At 40.8% G+C, this 23,313-nt stretch overlaps 1 protein-coding gene across 1 annotated transcript in view; it reads left to right on the top strand.

Moving 5' to 3' along the window:
• The window catches only part of MME (membrane metalloendopeptidase), a 60,631-nt gene that overhangs the window by 16,886 nt on the left and 20,432 nt on the right, over positions 1 to 23,313 (top strand). The window contains exons 10-17 of the mRNA XM_077826674.1: positions 1,145 to 1,246; positions 5,230 to 5,366; positions 5,468 to 5,561; positions 8,542 to 8,670; positions 12,010 to 12,108; positions 16,438 to 16,518; positions 17,634 to 17,737; positions 21,107 to 21,165. Of these exons, the coding sequence (XP_077682800.1) occupies positions 1,145 to 1,246; positions 5,230 to 5,366; positions 5,468 to 5,561; positions 8,542 to 8,670; positions 12,010 to 12,108; positions 16,438 to 16,518; positions 17,634 to 17,737; positions 21,107 to 21,165 (805 nt within the window). The remainder of the gene's footprint in view (positions 1 to 1,144; positions 1,247 to 5,229; positions 5,367 to 5,467; positions 5,562 to 8,541; positions 8,671 to 12,009; positions 12,109 to 16,437; positions 16,519 to 17,633; positions 17,738 to 21,106; positions 21,166 to 23,313) is intronic.

Here is a 23,313-nt window from a genome sequence, read left to right as displayed (position 1 = left end):
GAAGTTAGAAACGAAGTCACATCTGACACTTCTCTATAGCATTTCTATTGGCAAATGCCACACTTAGTGATGGGCAACCTGCTGTTGCCTAATTTTGAACCCATTTGACCTAAGTTTGAAAGTTCAGCTCCAGTTTGAACAGTAATGGATGTGGAATCTGCATTTGGCTTAGAAAAGCCTGTAGGAAAAGGAGTGCAGAGAAAAAGGTATGATGAAGCCGAGTGAGGAATAATGGAGCACGGTGGAGGGAATGAAAAAAAATAAATATAAAGGAAGTCTTAAAAAGGATTGGAGCTGGGGAGAGAATTTCTAAATTAAAAATGAATGGAGAGGCCAAAGTTTGCTAACCCTACACCAGCAGAGTTGGCAGTGCCAATAAAGGTAGGGGATTCTGCCTTGGATAGATCACCTTCCTTTGAGAAATCACTTGGATCCTTATTGTTTTGTGTTCTCAACTCACCATCATGGGAGCCAAGGTAAGAAGGGACACAAGGACGATATGCTGCCAGATGATACTTCCTCCCCCTCTCTAGTCAGACAAGCTGCAATAGGAGGAGACAGAGGGGAAGTAGCAATATGGCAAAAAGCCAGTATTTCCCTGCTCAGTGCTGCATCATGCAAGTGCTTGCTCCTCTCCTACCCTTAGGGCAGATCTGGCTCGGGGGGGTGAGGGGGATGCTGTACATTGGAAAGGACAGATGGAAACCCAGGAATGAAGTGGATCTTTGAGGACAAGAGAACATGTGCCAGATGGCTGTTTAAGCAACTTAACTGGGGATATCCGTGGTGCATGAGAAAGAGTAGAAGTATATCCCACGGGTTGAAAGTATTTTAGCAGAGCAAGAGAGCTTCTTGGAAAAGGCAGTGATACTGGCTCTCTAATCCAAAACCAATCCAAAAAGTAGAGACCTATAGTATTAACAGAGATTTAGTCAGTGTAATTTTGTCCTCTCTTTTGACTCAAGCCTACTACATGTACCTGCAAGACATTGAGCAATATATATACTGCCCATATACAGTAGACATGTATCAATGTATCAAGCCATAAGACCTTCAGTTCTTTCATCATTGTCACTTCCTTTTCCTGCTATTGCTATAAATTGCCTCAACTTATATAGTCTTCTTCTGTAATTAACATGTGTAGGCTACATCTAAACCTGAAGACAGAAACAATCCAGTTCTGCTATATAATAAAATGACATTAACAGAACTCCAAAATAACTTCTCTTTGGAGATCAATCATCAGGTGAGTGATTAATATCCAAATATTTTCAAGTCCTATTAGTTCCTGATGAAAGAAACTGTCATATTATAGAATTCTTTTTGAAATAAAGCTTTTATCTAGAACTGAGGTATTTTAAAGTTGAACTATGTACATGAAGTGCTTGAAGATGATAGGCTATTACTGGCTGATTTGGTGCCACTAAATTAAAAACAAGGAGGTGCTCTTTTAAAGCCAACACTCAGGATTGCTGGAAGAGCATTGACTAGAGCTGGTCAAAATTTTTCAACCCCAATTTTTTTTTGGGGGGGGGGGGGAGAGGCGGGGAGGGGAGAAGACCAAAAAATGCAGACTTGATAAACCAAAATGTTTTATGCATGTGTCGAATTCACCAAATGGTTTCAATTGAAAAGATAACCCCCAATACAGAAGGTTTTGGTTCATTTTCTAAATGATTCAAAGTTACATTTTTAAAATAAAATTGAAGGACATTTCAAAACAGAGTAAAAATATATATGTATCCAGAAATCAAGATGAAATGTTCTATTACAGGTTGAACAAAATGTTTTGTTTGACCCAAAGCAAGTTGTTTTTTTATTTTTCAGAACAGCCAGAGCCACACGTCTCTATATCTGAGAGCTAAACACATTATTTTGAGCCAGATTATGGCTGGCCTTGCCCCTGCCATCCCACACCCACACCCACCCTATGGTAAGGTTAGAGAAGAGGAGAGAAAATTCTCATTAAAAATTAATTCCGTGGACTTGATTTATTCTTGGCGGGGCAGGTGGGTGAAACTTGCCACTTCTGGACATACAGTCTTAGCTAATGGTCACTGGAAGAGAACTTGGAATGCTAGGCAGGAGTGTATTATTACTGAGTCTTTCCGCCCAAGTAATGTACTTTGAAATACACCTCCTGCCACTGCCTGTTACATAGTATCCTTCTTAATCTCAAAGACTGTCAATGACTTTAAATGCCCCAACCTAAATAATATCAATTTAATTCAGCTCAGCTTATCGCACTTCTGATTTCTTAAACATCACATACACTCACAGATCTCAATTAAACAATGACTATACATAAACTGTGGTATCAGGAATTTATTTAGTTTGCTCATAAAACATTACTGCCCTGGCTATTTCTAATGTCATGGGGAAATTAACAGCCACCTCTCTCCTGAAAGTCTGTCCAAAAATGCCTTAAGAAGGTACCAATCAAGACCAAGCCACTTTTCAAAATAAGAGACAGACCTTTCTGAATGACAAACTTCCTCAGGTGTCAAAGTACAAAGCTGCTTGTGCTAGATACAGTAACTTTCCTCAACTATTTAAAGAGCAGATTTAACTGAACAGGGGGAAAATACTGGAAAATAGCAGCTCAATTATTGTCTCCAATGACAACCATCTTCTAAAATTTCCACCCCCTCAGTCTTCATATTGGCCCACAAAGGCTCTGCAGCCCTCTTTTAATCTTGAATTCCCAGCACAACGGAACAGGGAGTTATGGGCCAATATGCAGATTTTAACAGATCATGTGAACTTCTACACAAAGCAGTGTATAGTTGCAGTTTTCCTAATGGAAACTGCCATATCTACTCACACGGGAAGCTCATTTGGTAAAGTGATGAATGGAGAAAGTTTTTTGTTTTTTCATAGGATTCAGTCCTGCAATGTGTTGAACACCCTCATCTTCCATTGAGGTTTCTGGTAGTTGAAGGAGTTAAGCATCTTCCATGTAGTGTTTGGGGCAGCACAGGATAAGGCCAATAGGAGTGTAATGCATGTGAAAAGTAACACATTTTCCAGTGCTGTCAATATAACTGTCTGTGGAAAAGGCCATTACTCTGCCAATATGCTTCAGTACTGACCTAGAGGGAGCATGTATAGGTTGTAGAAGTATATTCTCCATTCTTACTCAGACCTTGTTCTTTGATGAAACTATGAACAAAGATGCCATGTTGGTGAGGTTAGTCGTACAAATACCGTCCCACTACATAATAAAGTGTGACCAGTAACTCATTCTTCATAATCCACAAAATAGTCTCCAGCTGTCAACAACTTTTTATAACTACTGCCTGTATGGGGGACAAATTCAGTGTTCAGTGAAAGATTCTATAACCTCTTACCAATCCTTTCATCCAGTTCAGTTTCAGTTTCATCTAGTTCCTTGAGCAAAGAGCTATTAAAAACAGAAAACATAATGGCAAGCAATGATATTTCTTATTCAAAGGTTGTTCACAATTACAGAGCATAAAGGACTGGAGACCTATCTTACAGCACCTTCCTCCTACCAGGCCAGGTTTTGCTCTTGCTGAGCCAGCTCATTCCCTAGCGTAATTCTATCTGATGCTCTCTCATAGAATCCAGGGAAGCAGTTTTCCCACACAGTTAGTTGCTTTTTTTTTTATTTCAAGCCTTCTTAACACAAGAAAACAAAACCTCATAGACTCTTCCCTCAGTGTCTGTGCAAGTTGAGTAGTCCCTTCTCCAAGTCTGCTCCTCACACCAGTAAATTCATCAACCCAAAATGTCATGCCTCTTACCTCTCAGCCTTAGTAACACAATTGGTCCAGCAGCAGTCTATTGCAAACAGCCACTAACCCATCAATTTTCTGGAAGGTACTACCAACTCCTCCCTCCATTTCCTGCTGCCTTCTTTTATGAGGATCAACCAATTAAGTGCCAGCTCTTTTTCCCCAGTGCAACAGGTGGAGCTAATCAGCCAGCCAGCTGCAGGCTTCTGATCCCTGAGGAATGGTATCCCTTATACCTTCACACAGTTTCAAATTTAACATGTTCACATTTTAAAATAACACACTGTGTAGACTGCATAGGTATTACTCAATAAGAATTTGCTTAATAGAAAATTGCTTTGATAGCTGTTCATTCAAGCTCTGAAGACCTTGTAATAATGAACAGCAGCACAAACGAATATGGGGTTGGAGACCAGAAGAGGAGGAGAAAAGCCACTTTATTCTAATGGTAGAGTGTAACTCACCCACATAAACCATAGACATGGTCTGTTTCAGTCTGTGTACCTTGTTCACACGTGAATGACATGGAATTCTGAGAGGAGACATTTTGCACAAGCCAGAATGTGGGATGCCCATGTTCTAGGGTGCTCATTCAGAGATGTGTCCAAACAGTTTGCGTTTATGCAGGTGTGTACCTGCCATTCACATTGACTGCCTTGGTCTCCTTGTACACTCTCCGTGTAAATACAAAGGCATTGTTTAATTTACTGATATTTTAATGTGGTCTCCAAAGACAAGCGCTAACCTTGGTCTGAGATTTAACTGCCTCTTTACACTGAAAACAGTGTTGCTTTCAAACATATCCTTTTCAAGTATCTTGTTTTAGTGAAAATATGGCAGGATGGGGAGCACGAGTAAAAGGATTTGGGGTATGTTCCAAAGCCCACTGGAATACATCTTATTGATTTCACTGTGCTGTGTATCAGGACCTTAGTGCATATGAAAGTACAGGACCAGATTATCATATATACCAAGGCCTTAGTTTATATGCTATTACACTCCCAAAGCAATACAGAGGGGCCTTAGAGTAAATGAAAATAAGGTTCTCAGTGAATTATTAATTTAAAAACTTTTGACTAGAAATTAGAAAAGAAAAGAAAAGAAAAGAAAAGAAAAGAAAAGAAAAGAAAAGAAAAGAAAAGAGCTCCTGAAACTGCATAAAGTATCATTTCCACTTTTCCAGATTTATTTTATAGTACCATAACCATTTAACTCACTGTACTTTAAAAAAACAACAAATTCCATATCCTGCACAGTAATTGTCAGCCTGGAGTAATATCATTTCAAATCCTCCAAAATCAAGTATTACCATGATAGCTTCAGTTACAGTAGTGTCACTATTAGGAAAACTAAAGATTAACTGAAACATTTGTTTCATTCAAACATAGTCGAATCCCAAAAAGAAATGGGTAACAATCACATTATTTTAATCTTATTTAATACTTATCCCTAAAATGCCTGTTTTTTCCAGCAATTCAACTGGTCAGAATTCATAAATAATATAATGTCAACTGTGAAAATTAATATTGAGAATGCAGAAGATGTGGTTGTTTATGCTCCAGAATATCTAACCAAACTAAAGCCTATTCTTAATAAATATACTTCCAGGTAGGTATGTCAGGTATGTTTTTAAAATTTGCATTTTATTGCCGATAAGTTCCAAAAGCCTAGAAACATCACCAGCTTATTATTATTGTTTTATTACACAGAGACATTCAAAATTACATGATTTGGCGATACGTAATGGATCTTGTAAACAGTCTAAGCCGTAACTACAAGGACACAAGGAATGCTTTTCGTAAGGTGCAGAAATTCATCTCTCTTTTTAAATTTTAAATTTGACTTTTTAACACCCACTAAAGGTAAATGTTTTCCGAGAACCAGCTACACGATATACATTTTTTAATACATTTTGAACTTTGCAACTAACAAAGCTGTAGATGTTTGCTGATGTTCCTGCTGGAGTGTGTTTATAATTTATATGATGTATCCTTGATACTTGGAAAGCGGGTGGGAAGCATATTGTTCTAAGGTCTGTCTCTGTGTTATTCTGAATCTGAGTCAATCAAGTGAATGCATGATCAGTTTTATGGCAGTACAGTAATATTTTAATAATATTAGTATTTAGTAATATTTAATATTTTATGGCTCCTCGACTCCTATTGACTTGCTGCAAGCTTTCCAGCACCTTACGGTATCATGACCCATAGCTAGGGTGACCAGATGTCCCGATTCTGTAGGGACAGTCCCGATTTTGGGGTCTTTTTCTTGTATAGGCTCCTATTACCCCCAATCCCTTGTCCCAATTTTTCACACTTGCTGTCTGGTCACCCTACCCATAGCCAAACATTATGGGCCCAATATTGCGGTCATTAATGGCACAAACCTGCAAGATGCCAAGTACCGACTGTGTCTACACTTAAAATGCTGTAGCATGTCAGTGTAAACACTCATTACAGTGACGGGAGGGGTTCTCCCATCACTGTAGTTAATCTACCTCCCTAACATAACTACATTAAGATCCTTTCCCCGATTCACCCTGAGAATTTTTCTCTGAAGATTTGACCATTCAGTCAGTTATTGATTTAAAATTTCACATGTTCTGGAGCTGGAGACAGAATGCTTGAAATTTGCAAGTGAAGATGCCAGAACCCTAGCAAAAAGGCCATCAAACCTGTTGCCACCACTTTTTAGAATCTCAGCAGAAGGAGCCTGGCAGATTGCTAGACGGCATATTCAAATAAACCTGCATCTGCTACAAAGGCAGGACTATGACCCTAGCTCACTGGAGTTCCATTCTATTCCCTGAGGCCAAACTGTCAGGTTGCACCATCACAGTTGTTGCCCCTCCAACAGATCTGTTATTGAGAGACTTGGAAAGACAGTGAAAATGGCATGCTCATTAGTATGGTAATGCATAGCACTTGGAGTTGAAGTGACTGTACAACTGTGGATATAGTTGTTTCCTTTAAAGAAAGTCACCGGCACCTTCTTTTTTCTATTATTATTATTCTTTAAAAAACAGAAGTTAAATGTTAAAAGCTATATTAATAGAACACTGTAATTGAGAGTTTATGCACAATAAAATAATGAAAGTTAGTGGTATGGTTTCTAATAGACCCATTGTGGTCACCTTACACACATGAATGTATATCAATGCATTGTAGTTTAGCACCATTGATAATCACATGCAGAGCGGATGAGTTTCCATTGTTGTAGGAAACATAAGTTTGGATTTCCAGTGCCAGATTCACCAGTTCATTGCGCCACGCTGGTGAGGCAAAACAGACTTAAAAGCCGCTTCCTGAGGATTCCGTAGGTGTAGGAGAATCCCTGAGCAACAAAGAGCACCGTAATCTCTCTCCTGGCTATTCTAGCCCATGTATGTGGCGTGTGGCCAGGTGTAAGGGGGCACCTGAGCAACAGCTGCAGCAACAACTCCCACCCCGCTTTGGTTTGTGGGAAGCTGGTGTAAGATTGAGCAGCACTGAGGTCACTTTCATGGTCTCCCATTGAACTTGTGCTGAGCACAGCTTGGCTGACCTACTGACTCTAGCCCCCTGATTTCTGAGTAAAAAATGTCGACCATAACATGACAGCGTGATTTTTTTTTTGTATTTATTTTTGCTATGTCTGCTTCTTTTTGTGGTTAAAAGTGAATCAGTCCCAGCATACTGTGCCAGTATTGTATTACATGCATATTTCCCCTGATGCAGGGTATCTGTGTGTATCTGTGTGTGAAAAAGGAAGCAAAATTAGAAATAGAGGAATTTTCTATTCTATTCAGTGGCAGTGTTGAATCATGTAAGAGTCATGGAAAAGCTGCAACAATGCAAGGTCTTCAGGGAAGCCTGTCGTAGACAATTCTATATTGTGTCCCACTGAAGCCATTTCCTCTCCTCCTAATTCTTCATGTATTTGTTGGGGTGAAAGGAAATATCAGAAGTTTTCCTTTTCACTATCATTAATTCAGTGCAAAGTGCAGCAACTGTGTAGCTCTTAATACATGAAGTCCCAGATCTACAATCTTGAAGAGAAGGATAACTCTTTCCTCACTGAACAGGGCTCCAAGGAGCCACCAGATAATCACGGTGTGACTCCCTAACATTGTAATCGTTTTGTGATGTCACACCATCACATCAACATCTCTGCATCATCACTTATTAATGAAATATCATGACAAAATCTTTGCAACATGTACATTGATAGTACAAGATACCAACAGCCTCCCTTCAAACAGTCAGGGCTGCCCCCAAAATGTGTGGCTCTCGCTGGAAAGGTGGTATAGCCTACGTATCTGGGGTATTGACTAGGTAGATCCCCTGCTCAGATACCACCAGTGGCACTCTTATGGAGCTGCTGGCAGGGCTGTGGTGGGAAGCTCAACCTTCCACCTCTGGGTGTGAATTTGTCCTCTGGTCACAGTGGCCCTTAGTGGAGCACGGGGTTGCAGTTCAAATACAGGCACCAGAGCAGCAATGTGCAGCAACACCTTCCTTATCTCTCCCCTTTGTGGCTATTAGGGGTGTTTTTCTTCCCCCACTCCCTTCCTTGGCTGCTGGAGGGATAGGAAATGTTGCCAGTGACTCCCGTATGTTTGCTCAGATCAGTGTTCAATTTAGAGAGTACACCTCATCCCCACTAACACTAATGATAATTAAATGTAGTCAGTGAGGGTAGATTAGACTCCTCCAAAACTCATAGTCTGGCAATCAGCCACCATTCTCCTTCTGTTTATGTTGACCCAGATGCCATTCCTTTATCTAATGTTTATGTTTAACAGGCACTTTATGGCACAACATCAGAAACAGCTGTTTGGCGGCGCTGTGCAAACTATGTCAATGGCAATATGGAGAACGCAGTGGGACGACTGTATGTAGAGGAAGCATTTTCTGGAGACAGTAAACATGTGGTAATGTTTTCAGTTCACTTAACTTGTTCACCATCCAAGTGGTTAACGTTTAGTAGATGATGATTTAATAGAAATTAGCTTCATATTAGAGTGGTAGAAACCCAATTATTGCTAAAAGAAAAGGAGTACTTGTGGCACCTTAGAGGCTAACCAATTTATTTGAGCATAAGCTTTCGTGAGCTACAGCTCACTTCATCAGATGCATAAAAGTGGAAAATGCAGTGAGGATGTTTTTATACATACAGATCATGAAAAAATGGGTGTTTATCACTTCAAAAGGTTTTCTCTCCCCCCACCCCACTCTCCTGCTGGTAGTAGCTTATCTAAAGTGATCACTCTCCTTACAATGTGTATGATAATCAAGGTGGGCCATTTCCAGCACAAATCCAGGTTTTCTCTCCCCCCACCCCACTCTCCTGCTGGTAATAGCTTATCTAAAGTGATCACTCTCCTTACAGTGTGTATGATAATCAAGGTGGGCCATTTCCAGCACAAATCCAGGGTTTAACAAGAACGTCTGAGGAACGGGGAAGGGGGGAGGTAGGAAAAAACAGGTTACCTTGCATAATGACTTAGCCACTCCCAGTCTCTATTCAAGCCTAAGTTAATTGTATCCAATTTGCAAATGAATTCCAATGCAGCAGTCTCTCGCTGGAGTCTGGTTTTGAAGTTTTTCTGTTGTAATATCGCAACTTTCATGTCTGTAATCGCGTGACCAGAGAGATTTAAGTGTTCTCCGACTGGTTTATGAATGTTATAATTCTTGACATCTGATTTGTGTCCATTTATTCTTTTACGTAGGGACTGTCCAGTTTGACCAATGTACATGGCAGAGGGGCATTGCTGGCACATGATGGCATATATCACATTGGTAGATGTGCAGGTGAACGAGCCTCTGATAGTGTGGCTGATGTTATTAGGCCCTGTGATGGTGTCCCCTGAATAGATATGTGGGCACAGTTGGCAACGGGCTTTGTTGCAAGGATAGGTTCCTGGGTTAGTGGTTCTGTTGTGTGGTATGTGGTTGTTGGTGAGTATTTGCTTCAGGTTGGGGGGCTGTCTGTAGGCAAGGACTGGCCTGTCTCCCAAGATTTGTGAGCGTGATGGGTCGTCCTTCAGGATAGGTTGTAGATCCTTGATAATGCGTTGGAGAGGTTTTAGTTGGGGGCTGAAGGTGACGGCTAGTGGCGTTCTGTTATTTTCTTTGTTAGGCCTGTCCTGTAGTAGGTGACTTCTGGGTACTCTTCTGGCTCTGTCAATCTGTTTCTTCACTTCAGCAGGTGGGTATTGTAGTTGTAAAAATGCTTGATAGAGAGCTTGTAGGTGTTTGTCTCTGTCTGAGGGGTTGGAGCAAATGTGGTTGTATCGCAGAGCTTGGCTGTAGACAATGGACCGTGTGGTGTGGTCTGGGTGAAAGCTGGAGGCATGTAGGTAGGAATAGCGGTCAGTAGGTTTCCAGTATGAGGTGGTGTTTATGTGACCATCGTTTATTAGCATTGTAGTGTCCAGGAAGTGGATCTCTTGTGTGGACTGGTCCAGGCTGAGGTTGATGGTGGGATGGAAATTGTCGAAATCATGGTGGAATTCCTCAAGGGCTTCTTTTCCATGGGTCCAGATGATGAAGATGTCATCAATATAGCGCAAGTAGAGTAGGGGTATTAGAGGACGAGAGCTGAGGAAGCGTTGTTCTAAGTCAGCCATAAAAATGTTGGCATACTGTGGGGCCATGCGGGTACCCACAGCAGTGCCGCTGATTTGAAGGTGTACATTGTCTCCAAATGTGAAATAGTTATGGGTGAGGACAAAGTCACAAAGTTCAGCCGTGACATTATCGGGGATAGTGTTCTTGAAGGCTTGTAGTACATCTTTGTGTGGAATGTTGGTGTAGAGGGCTTCTACATCCATAGTGGCCAGGATGGTCTTGTTAAACCCTGGATTTTTGCTGGAAATGGCCCACCTTGATTATCATACACATTGTAAGGAGAATGATCACTTTAGATAAGCTATTACCAGCAGGAGAGTGGGGTCGGGGGAGAGAAAACCTTTTGAAGTGATAAACACCCATTTTTTCATGATCTGTGTGTATAAAAACATCCTCACTGCATTTTCCACTTTTATGCATCCGATGAAGTGAGCTGTAGCTCACGAAAGCTTATGCTCAAATAAATTGGTTAGTCTCTAAGGTGCCACAAGTCCTCCTGTTCTTTTTGCGAATACAGACTAACATGGCTGCTACTCTGAAACCTGCCAATTATTGCTGATATTCATTTCATTCCACTGCAGATGCCCAGGGCAAATTCTGTCTTGGCATGCTTGCAGCTGCTCCAACTGACATAAATGGGAGCTGCACCACTCATTCATCCACTGTCAGAACTTGTTCCTTGAAAATATAGTAGCTTTGTTTCATTCCCATGCTAATGGCTACCAAGGGCTAGATCAGGAAAAGGAAAAGCAAGCTTATCAGTTCAAGAGAATCTTTGAGTTATCTGACAAACGTTACACAGTACATCATCATGCAGTACTACTCTGCTAATGTTTCTAAGCAAATAGATTTAGTTCCCTCATCCAGTACAGAGGGAACACTAATTGCAAAAGCATAAAATGTTATTTCCCACATTCAGATGTTCAGGTTGGGTTAAGAACAGCGAAGAAAATGCTACTCAGCAATACGCTGGGAAGCACCCATGTCAGCAATCTGTGGTGATGGGATTATGTACCTTTTCCAGGACAGTAAAACAAGCAATTAGCAAATGACGCTAAGAGTGGATGTCAGTGGAGATTTGGCAATCTACAGCTTAGGCAAACTGCAGCTGGCAATATCATAAAGCAGAGAAGGTTACAGAGCGAGGCACTGAATTTGATTACCTTTTCTGAAAACCAACTCTTTTAAATCAACTTAATTAAAATAAATTGATGAATTAAATATTTAAGTAAAATGATTTTGTAAGGTATATTTTCTCAATGAAAGGAGGGTGAATTTAGTTATTTAAAACAGTATTTTATTATGGCTAATGATGTGAAAATACATGATTTTTCCTTTGTGGTTATTACAGGGTTATTGTCTAATCATACATTCTTTAGGATCACTGACCATAACATCTTCCCAAATAATTATTTCTGCAATAAGTAATAGCCACTTTTAACTTTTGATTCTTTAAATAACAAAGGTAATTGTTATAATTAACACTTTCCACTTGGAAACTTTGCTTTCTGATAAAATTGGCCTTAAGATTTTGTTTGTTTGTTGCTCAATTAATATGCCATTTGAGTAACAACAAGAATGTACAAAACAGATGATGATTTAGGGAAAAATTACTGTATTCTGATGGCTTTTCCCAGGTTCAAGAAATGATTTCACAAATCCGTGAGGTTTTTATAACAACGTTAGATGAACTCACCTGGATGGATGCAGAAACCAAAAAGAAAGCAGAACAAAAAGTAAGTGAAAAAACAAGTTTTGATTTGTTTTATAACCCTACTGTAGAGAGTGGTAACTTAAATTGACCAAAAAATCTAATCAGACAGTCATACCATTGCATTTATCTACTGTTACTTTAGTTAGATCAGAATAACAGCAATCAAGTTAGTACAATATGGAGATCCCTTGTTTATGAACTATATCCAACCCTATTTCATTCTGAGGGTCTGTTTCCAGTCAACACAGCTACAACTGATAAGACTCAGACTCTACCACACAGAGTTTTTCCAGACCTTAAAAATGTACCAATCGCACATATAATCATAGTTTTTAAAGCTCCACGTGCTACATTAGCAGTTTTCAGATTGACTGGGAATGACTGATGAGGAAAGGTTAAAAGAGATAAATATGCATGGTTCAACTAATGGGTTTTTAACTGGGGGCAGGGGTCACAACCACCCTGCCTTTCCCATTTACTGAATAGAAGGGGGTCTCAGTTAAGTCCCGGTTACATTGGAGGATCCTGGCATGGAACAGGAAATCCATGTATAGAAAAGGTTGAGAATCACTGGGCTGAGCAGGGACAAAGGGAGTAGATACCCTTTCAAATACAATATTTGTAGACAGTTATAAAGACCAAAATGTAAAGGAATGATTTAAGGTAATTCACTGAGCTAAAATGACTGTAGGAGTAATGGGATGGAATTAAGAAGGGAAACATTTAGGCTGAATATTGTGAAAAACTCCTGGACAGTGAGATCTGTAGAACAGGCTTCTAAGGGCAGAGATAAAGTCCTGTTGCTTTAGACGTTTAAAACTAGGCTGAATTAAACACTAGACAACATACTGTAGGAGACCATCCTTCTTTTGCAGGGGAGATAACCAAATGGGATGATTTCTAATAAGAACATAAGAATGGCCATAGTGGTCAGATCAGTGATCCACCTAGCCCAATATCCTATCTTCCAACAGTGGCTGGTGCCAGATGCTTCAGAGTGATCCATCCCGTTGTCCAGTCTCAGCTTCTGGCAGTCCGATATTTAGGGTCACCTAAAGCATTGTGTTGCATCCCTATCTTGGCTAATACCCATTGATGGACTGATCGTCCATGAACTTAGGTAATTCTTTTTTGAGCCCAGTTATACTTTTGGCCTTCACAACAACTCCTGGCAACAAGTTCCATAGGTTGACTGTGCATTGTGTGAAAAAGTACATCCTTATTGTCGGCAGACCGAGATGAGGGCAGCCTAGCCTAGTGGCCAGAGTCTGAGCCATAGTCAGTCATCGGGAGCCAAGGGTCAAACCAGAAGGCAGAAACTGAGTATCAGATACAAGGTTCAAGCTGGAGTCCATAGTCAGGAGCCAGAGCCTAGGATCAAACGAGGTCAGGAACTGGATCAAGCAGGGCAGCAGGCAAGGAGTGGTTCAAGGCACGGTCAGGACAGAAGCGAGGCTGGGTGGAAGGCAGGAGCAGGCATATGGGGGAGGAGGGTAGGACAGTATGATCACTGAGAAGCCAGCAAGCTGCTGCTGCTGCTGGCTTAAAAGCCAGCCTTCTGGCCTCAGCAGCCAATCAGGTGGTGTCGCTAATCAGGCAGGCTTCTGCAGGTCAGCTGTACTGATGAGGCTGCGTGGAGACTAGCTCTGCTGCAGTTCCTAATTCCTGACACTTATGTTGGTTTTAGACCTAGTGCCTATTAATTTCCTTGGGTGAGCCTAGTTCTTGGGGTATGTGAAGGGGTAAATAACACTTCCCTAGTCATTTTCTCCCCACCAGTCAATATTTTATAGATTTCTATCATATCCCCCCTTAATCAACTCTTTTCTAAGCTGAACAGTCCCAGTCTTTCTAATCTCTCCTCAGATGGAAGCTGTTCCATCCCCCCCAATCATTTTTGTTGCCCTTCTCTGCACCTTTTCTAATTCTAATAGATCTATTTTTAAATGGGCTGACCAGAACTGCCCACTGTATTCAAGGTGTGGGCGTACCATAGATTTATACAGTGGTGTTCTGATATTTTCTGTCTTATCTATCTCTTTCCTAATGGTTCCTAAAAAGAAAAGGAGTACTTGTGGCACCTTAGAGACTAACAGATTTATTTGATCATAAGCTTTCGTGAGCTACAGCTCACTTCCTGTAGCTCACGAAAGCTTATGCTCAAATAAATTGGTTAGTCTCTAAGGTGCCACAAGTCCTCCTTTTCTTTTTGCAAATACAGACTAACACGGCTGCTACTCTGAAACCTAATGGTTCCTAACATTCTGTTAGCATTTTTGACTGCCGCTCCACATTGAGCAGGTGTTTTTAGAGAACTACTCAGAGTGACTCCAAGATCTACTTGAGTGGTAATAGCTAATTTAGACCCCATCATTTTGTATGCATAGTTGGGAGTATGTGCATTACTTTGCATTTATCAACAATATTCTAGAGCTGGTTGAAATTTTCCCAATTTTGAGTATTTTAATGACTTTTTCATCAAATGTTGTCTCTAATTTTTTTTTAAAGAAAACTCTGAAAATGGTGGGATTTTTCTACCTAGTATCGAGCTGGTCAATTTTTTTTGACAATTGTATTTTTTCAAAATTTGGAAAAACCCATTAATTTTTTTGAAAAATTCCTGTGAAATGTATTGTTGTTTTTTCAACAGGCTCTAGATTCTGCAACATATAAAATAATGTCATTATTGCAACATTACAGTCAGGAAGTTCAAAGTTAATGAGTTTAACCATGAGTTTAACCATGGGTTAATGAGTTTATGTTAATGAGTTTAACCCAATGAGTTTAACCATCTCCCCTGCACATTTTGCTTTACGTTAGTGTCTTTCATTACATGCTTATGCAATGTAGATGCAATTATACTATATTATATTTATGTACATCCATGGTCATAGAGAATAGTTAGTTATAATCTATATCAACAGTTTAACAATGCAGTAGGTTGAGTCCAAGAATGGTATTTTAAGCAAGGTAGTATATTGAGCACCTATTGTACACTCTGTACTATAATTAGTTCTGGATATGTGCTCAGCCTCTCCAACCTAAGAAACATTGGCAAGACTATGCAGATTCACATGGATGAGCCTTTGACTCAAATCATTACATTTCAGACTAATTAGTATTAGGCCTTGTTTACACTATAGGGGAAATTCGATTGAAGCTACACAATTTGAGTTACGTGAATAGTGTAACTCAAAGCAACGTAGCTTAGACCTACTTACCGCAGGGTCCACACTATGCAATGTCGACGGGAGATGCTCTCCCGTTGACTGCCCCTATTCTTCTCAATCTGGAGTACAGGAGTCGACGGGAGAGCAATCTCTGGTTAATTTAGCGGGTCTTCACTAGACCCGCTAAATCGACCGCAATACATCGATCGCCGCTCATCGATCCCCCGTAAGTGTAGACAAGCCCTAAGATTCCCAAATGTACTGAGATGAGTTGCTTATTTGTATGCATAGCCAGTCAGAGCATTACTTACAGACATATCAGTTAATGGTTTAACAATTAAATTCACTGTGGCATTTATATTTTGAAAATATGAGAAAGGATTGCCAAGGAGGCCTTTACTATCATGAGGATTTTTATAACTTCTGGCCGTGTCATCAAATAAAAAACACTGATCAGTTACACAAAGTAATGGACATTGAATGGTCTGGACTGAAAAGACTGGATCTGGATTTCAATCAAACCCCTCAACATACAGGGGTGTTCAAATACAGGGGTTTGGTTCAGTCAATGGTAGATGTAGAAGCCTGCTCTAAAATTTGGATCCAGATTCAGATTCTGAAAATTCCTGTCTTCAAAAACTGGGATTTGTTCAGATTCAGGATTTCAATTTGATCCCATCTCTCCATATAATGTACTTATCCATGCAAATATTAACAAGACTATTTTGCCTGCCTTGTGTTGAAGTTACACAAATTAAAATTATTAATTTAATTTCTGTCTTGTAGAAATATCAGATACGTTGGGATAATCTTCCATTCACTGAAATAAGTATTGCATTTGAAACTGCTGCTGAGATATGGGATCCGGCTCTAGCATACGGGTTTATAGAAAAAGCATATGATAGTATTTCTGTTGAATGGGACACATTTTTTTAATTCTTTTAGAGTCATAAAGTAATTAACCATAGGACTTTACAATCCTTAAAATCCATAAAAGAAAAGAAAAAAAATACCTCAACAAAAACTCTGTACAATGAGACTGAAGGCTCCTACACAGGTATTTCCAAATAGGTGCCTGTAAACAACTGGTACATTACTAGTATCTGATCATCTTGAAGGTATAGCTGTATTTGGATTGGCATGTAATAGCAAACCCATTTAAATATTATTATGTCCTTTAGGCTGCAGCAATTACAGAGAGGATCGGCTATCCAGATGATATCATAACGGATAATAATAAACTGAATAATGAATACCAAGATGTAAGTATCCATAAAGTCATCATGCAAACAATGATTAGCAAAGGCTCTTAAGAACTATTCTGTGATTGTACTACACGCCTATGCAGGGATATAAGGCGTAAGATTTCACCTCCACATGGGCTGCCTGGATCTTGAATTCAGGGGAGCAGGAGTCAGGGAGTGGGTGGAGTTTAGGTTCTGCACATCCGCCCTCCTCCCCCCCGATATGCAGTGTGGCACAGATGATTGATCCAGCATGGGTAGTGGTATAATTTGCTGCTGGTATAAGCCAAGAAATGCCCAGGGGATGGTGCATAAGTGCAGATTCCAATGGCATTATATCAGCATAAAATTGGAGTAGTGCAATGGAGAATCAGGCCCAGTATTTCTACTGACTATGTGTGAATTAAACAGTCCTGCTTTAAGTGACTTCAGTTTCATGGAATTCAAAGAAGTTGTGCCCTTATCAGGGTTGAATTTGGTCCTTCATTTGTGACCTTCTGCAAGTCACCTAGTGTAAACTGTATCTCAATTTGTCCATCTGCAAAGTGTGGCTCATAATTCTCTCCTGCCTTGCAGGGATATCATGAGTTACTTTCATTAAAGTATGTAAAGCATGTTGAGATCCTCAGATAGAAGGTGGGGTAGGAGTCCAAAGTGCTGTTAATATTTTTAAAGCTAAAAAAGAATGGAGAGTCATAAAAAAAATCAGAATATCTTCTTAAAATAACCTACTGGCCTGATTCTGACATGCATACTCCTGGGAAGCAGCACCATTGATTTGAATTAGGTGATTCCTAGAATAAGGTACTACTCACTCCAAGTAATGATGGCAGAATCCAGCCCTAAATCTACAAATACGAAATAGTGGTGGCAAATAATGATCCTTTGGGGTACACTGCACTGCAACATTACATTAGCATATGTCCTGGTGCTGATGTAGTTGTGATACCCAGGGAATAATGTTACAGAGCACTGCAAACCAAGATCTGCTTTTGCAGCTTAGAAATTTTCATGGGAAATTCATCACTCTGAGTACCATGCTCGAAATGGACTTTTTAAATCCAGTCCCTCTTCGGTAGCAGTCAAGTAACAAACCTGCAATATCATTTTTCTTTTATTTCTCCTTTTTTAAGCTGAACTACAAAGAGGACGAGTACTTTGAGAACATCATTCAAAGTTTACTATTTAGCCAAAGGAAGCGGCTGAAGAAGCTCAGAGAAAAGGTGGACAAGGAACAGTATGTATTTTAAATGTCTGTGTATTGTTTATCACGTGTGTTTAAAGTAAGACATAACTGGCTTTCAGGTAAGCACCTGGGATTGGCCACACTCCTCCCCAGCACTCCTCTTTTCACCAGGGCTCAGTTCCACATGGCCATAGATGTTTGCTACCATTGCTGAGCAATGTGCACATTTCTCTACACTATGTGAGCAGTGTACTAATATTTCCTGCACACACTGAAAGCAGAGCATTAGCACTTTGACTTGCTTGTTCACCCTAAATCAGCACAGATGTTACCAGGGATCTACGGTCTCCAGATGTTCTCTTATTAATTGGTGTTTGAAGATAGATCTGAATTCAGGAAAGATCGGTGTTCGAGTGTTTATCAAAACAAGAAAGGTGATTACATTTATTTAGGTAATATAAAAGAATGCAGCATGTATATTGGTGAGTTTTTTGGGAGCTTGAGCTTGTGAGGTACTGAGTTGAGAATGATACTGGAATAACTGAAACATAATGCAGTTATATTACAAATGCAATCCATCATGTATACATTTATCTTATAAATACGATCCGGCTGTGAAGCACAGTGAAATCAATGGGAAGTTTGTCTACCCAGCTATGCAGGAAATGGCTCTTAATTACTATACACATTTTTTGCAAATCTTATAAGATAAGAAGTCACAAAAACTTAGGCAAACACTTCAGGTCTGGTCTACACCTAAAACTTAGGTTGACCTAGCAACGTTGCTCACGGGGTACGAAAAATTAACACCCCTGAGAGATGTAGTGAAGCTTACCTAAGCCCCAGTGTAGACATCATTAGGTCAAAGAAAGAATTCTTCCAGTGGTGCTTAGCTTAGCTTAGCTACTGCCTCTCAAGGGGCTGGATTTGCTACAGCAATGGAAAACCCACTTCCGTCACTACAGTAAGTGCCTACGCTACAGTGTGGTGTAGCTGCCGCGCTGCTGTTGCCCCACTGTCGTGCTTGTACTGTAGACATACCCTTAGAGGTAGAGAAGCTGATATAAAAAAGCTAAATGCCCTAAATGGTCCCGGGGGCCTCCTTCCAACCTGAAATATTACTATGATACTTCACTTAGGTCATTTAATTTAGTGACATAGAATGTAACTACTATAGACTGACAGCAATTGATCTAAGCACTGACATCTGTGCAACTGTATGAGTGCAGCTAACGACTAAATTTGTGCACATCCCTCTCTCCAGCTGGCTCCCTTGCAGTGCTCTATTACCTACTTCTCTTGTCATAGTTTCATTTACACTCTGCTTTTACAATAGACTGTCCTATTACCCAGTTCTCTTGTCCGGGCTCAGCTAAACTCTGCTGTCACTAGCATATCTCAAAGCTACAATTTTATTTTTCAGCCTTTAGCTTTTTAAAAACTTTGTCCATCTTTTGAGAAAATGTTCAGTATTGACCAGTGCCAGAATGGAAAGAACTTACCTGTCGTGGAGGGGTTCAAAGGCTGTGATTCACTAGCTGATGCTGCTTCTTGTTTCAGACCAGAGCACAGTTTCTCATGTTCTTTGTAAATTTTACTCTGTGGTTTCTGATTTAGAGAAACTGCCTTAATGCATCAAAGTCTCTGGTGTCTCACCTGTTGTGAGATAATATACTTTGTGGCTATTTGACCGGATCTGCCCCCTGCTGGCATACAAGGACTGTTCCACCAAAACCCATGGCAAAATGGGGTGAGGATTCATCAGTTGAAGAGGGTGGCTAGCATCCACGGGGGAGGGCAGCTTTACTTTCCACTCAAAGGCTGAAACAAGCATGTGCTGTATCAGCCCAGTCCCTGGTTGACCTGGCCACATCCCTCCCCTGCCAGCACTGCCCACTTTTTTGGCTACTTTAGCCATTTGCAGGACCCAAGCAGAGAGGGGATGATGACCAGAATGGATCACCGACCACAAATGCAAGACTATTCTCATAAGTAAGAGCTGCAGAAGTGGGTTTGTTCAGTTTATCTTTGTAGCTGGTTTATAGTTTTTAGCTCAGTTTTGGCAGAGTCCAACAGACTACAGGTAATCTTTTTCAGCCTGTCATCTTACCACCTTACACTTGGTTTTTGTCCATGGTCACTAGGTATTCCCTATGCATCCATCGGACTGCAGCTTTGCATGGGATACACCTTCTTGGAGGGGACTCTAGTTTGTGCCCCTTTGACCAAGAATCCTGACCAGAGTAGGCTCCAGGCACCCTTCTTTCAGTACCTCTTGTTAAAGGTTGAAGGTTGTTTTATGTCTCTGGGATGGTCAGCAGGAAACTCCCAAGCGGGATAAGACTCAAGCAGAATTAAAAACACAGTCTGTTTAGAAGAGAATAAAAATCACGCTAACACAAAAGCAGCAGCATGTATCCTTGTATTCATTAAGTGTTAACTTAGAGAGGTACCTCTTAGGTTAGTTACAATGGGAGAAATGAAGTCCGTCATTCCCAAAGAATACATTCTCCTTTCTCCCCACTAACCACCCATCAAGTAGTAAATAAGGGTTCAGTGCTGTGGTCTTATGGAGGTACAATTCTTATCAGTTTCACTGGAAGAAAGCCCTGTTAGGATTCCAGTGAGGTCAATCAGGGCCAAGGGTCAGAGGAGGGACAAACCCAAGACTGGGAGTGGCAGGGGAGTTCATAGTCAGATCCAAGGCAGGGTTAATACCAAGGGTCAGAGTCTGAGTCAGGCAGTGAAGTCCTAATCAATCTGAGGACAAGCCAGGAATTCAACAGCAAGGAGCAGGACCAGTCATGGCAGCCACAGAAGAATCACACTGTTGCCTAGGCACTCCCTGGAATGCCCCTTGCGTTTTTATTGGTCAGAGAGCCAATCTGGAGCCAATGGGGCTGCTGGCTGTCAAACACTTGAGGCAAAACTTTCCATGCGCTGTGGGAAATGGAGCACAAGTTAATTACAGCTGCTGCTGCTGGGTGACAGCCTGGAGTGGCTAGCTGCCTAGTAGCTCTACAGAACTGGGTTCTAGACCTGTGTGGGCCTCACATCCCTGCATAATGACCACAGGCTCAAGTCTGCTATCTAGATTTCTGGACTTATAGCTGATGATGGATCCTGAAAACATTGACATATAAGACTATAAACACAATTTTAATTGATCATAAATACTTTGAAATCACACTAATCTATGCTGGTGTGTCTCACTACTTGAAGATAGGCAATCTGGATTAATTATGTTTTTTTGTGTTTGAAATTTTGCCAGCGAAATCTTCTAGTGCCAGTAAAAGGAAATCTAAATATTTTCAGTAACAGGTGAAGGAGAGGGTCACTTTCCTGGTCTGTTCCCATGCCCCATTGAGCTTGCTGTTAAGAATTGCATTTCTAACTAGACTTCTTATGTGTTTTCTGTAGGTGGATAAGTGGGGCCGCTGTCGTCAATGCCTTTTATTCTGCAACCAGGAATCAGATAGGTAAGGTTTACTAGCATACTGAAGGTACAGTTCTTTAATGGCCTGGTTATTTGTTTTTAAGCCCTGAAAGTGATATGCCTCTCAATAGCATATGGACTGCAGAAGGCCCTCAGTGTAGCAGAACGACAGAGGTTTCATTACTTGGGGATTAGGTGATTGTGGGGCTCTCACTCACGGATGGGGACTCCACATCTTCTGTACATGGAAGAACTGGGTAGTGGACCATTTCTGCATAAGCCAGTAGGGAAGGGAGCTTGGAGTTCAGCTGTGGAAGCGAAAGAGGTGTGGCCAGTGGGTCAAAGATTACAGTGACCACAAACCTTGCCTAGGGGATGCCCAGGAGTTGCAGTAACTGTACTGGCCTGAGAGAGGAAGCAGTGGCCTGAGCTGCCCAGGGTTCTGTCTGTAGATTAGAGATTGATTCTGTTCCCTACACCTTCTCCATAGCTCCTTCACACAAAGCCTATTTACTCTAGCTTTAATCGGGACAGTGAATTTCATCCAGGTGAATAATGGAAGCATGAACTTACTGAATGTATTCCTTACAATCCCTTAACATCCCTTTTCATGTCCTCTTTATGGGCCATAAATCTCCTGCCCTTACGTTCATGGAGGTTCCTTCCCCTGGGAGTATTCTCATCTAAATCAACGGGGCTACTCTCAGAGAAATGTCCTTTTGGCAAGGTAACAGAAGATGGCCCCATGTTAAATCATCTTGAAATACAAGTGTAACTAACTTTAGCCTGTAAGGAAATCTGTTTCCACTGCAATAGGCTCAGCTGGCATTTGTCATTTTTTTATCTTAAACCTACAACACGGCACATTCTATAAAGTACTGCTCTGTAAAATCTTGTGAAGTCTAGGGGCTCCTTGGTTCCTATTTCTGTTAAGCACATGTCATCCATCAGATGACCTGAAACTCCTGGTCTGTCACATGCTTCATCTCTCTTTAATTCTGGTTTCCTTTGTACTGGAAAAAACGAAAATGTCAACCTGGCAGATTAAACTCAGCACAAAAACAGCTTAAAGAAGGGAAGAAGACACAATAATCATCAAATATCTTTAGCAATGCTTTTGGGTATAGCTAGAAACCTTGTAGAATCAGCGTATCAGGCCCGCCTTTGGTTATATATAATTTGGAAATAGAAGAGAAACAATAAAAAGATGATAAATTATTTTTATGAATATGGAAAAATAGGCTTTGGCTGAAGAAAAGAATATAGTAATAGTGAGAGAAACCTCTGAGGTTCCCCCTTCTATATAACAATAACATACTTTGCATCAAAGCAGACACTTTCATCCAAAGATCTCAAATGTGCATATACCATAGGTGCAGTAAGTATTATCCTCATTTTATAGAAATTTAGAGAAATTTGAAGTTCAGGCAGTTGAAGGGGCTTTCCCTCAGTCAACCAGAGATCAGTGCCGAACTCCTAATTTCCCAACCCTGCTGGGTGCTTCCTTACTATTATGTATTTGTTCAATTCTCAAACGGAAGATCTTCTCCTTTTACACTATTCAAGAAACTGCTCACAGGGCCCCTGCTGGAGATTGCCCCTGGCAAGGAAGAAGCCGAAGTGGGTGCAGAGCAGGTATAGTCAGCATTTCTGCTTTCCTTCCATGACTCCTGGTGCAAGAGGGCTAAGGCATGTCAGGAGCAGAAAGGACTAGGAAGAAGACAGGGAAGGGGATGGGTGGGGCACCCTGGGGGCCATAGGCAACTAGGGCAAGTTAGAGCAGCCCCAGCCTGCTCTAACCTGTGTTGGGACTGGGGCACATATAACTATCCCCCTAATAGTCCCTTCAGTCTGCTGTGCTAGGTGGATGCAGCAGAGGCCCCTTGTGTCTATTTCAATTCAAGTATCTGTTATTTCTGCTTTTTTCATCTTGGTGCCCCTGTGTAGTATTTTGCTTCATATGCGACACCAAGACAGAAGGGACACTCACAGGTACAGCCTCTGGCCTTTATAACCCCTTATGGAGACACCATAAACCATATAGAATTCTTATTACTGCATGAAAACAAAGCTGTACCATGTTTAGAAACTATAGGACCTGATCTTGCATTGCTTGCACAAGAAGAAATAATGTGTTACTGGTTTACATATGGAAAGCCTTTGTAGAAAATATTTGACGCTCTTGGTTTCA

This window comes from Eretmochelys imbricata, chromosome 9, assembly GCF_965152235.1.
Source record: "Eretmochelys imbricata isolate rEreImb1 chromosome 9, rEreImb1.hap1, whole genome shotgun sequence".
NCBI lineage: Eukaryota > Metazoa > Chordata > Testudines > Cheloniidae > Eretmochelys > Eretmochelys imbricata.
This window is presented reverse-complemented; position numbering and strand designations above follow the sequence as displayed.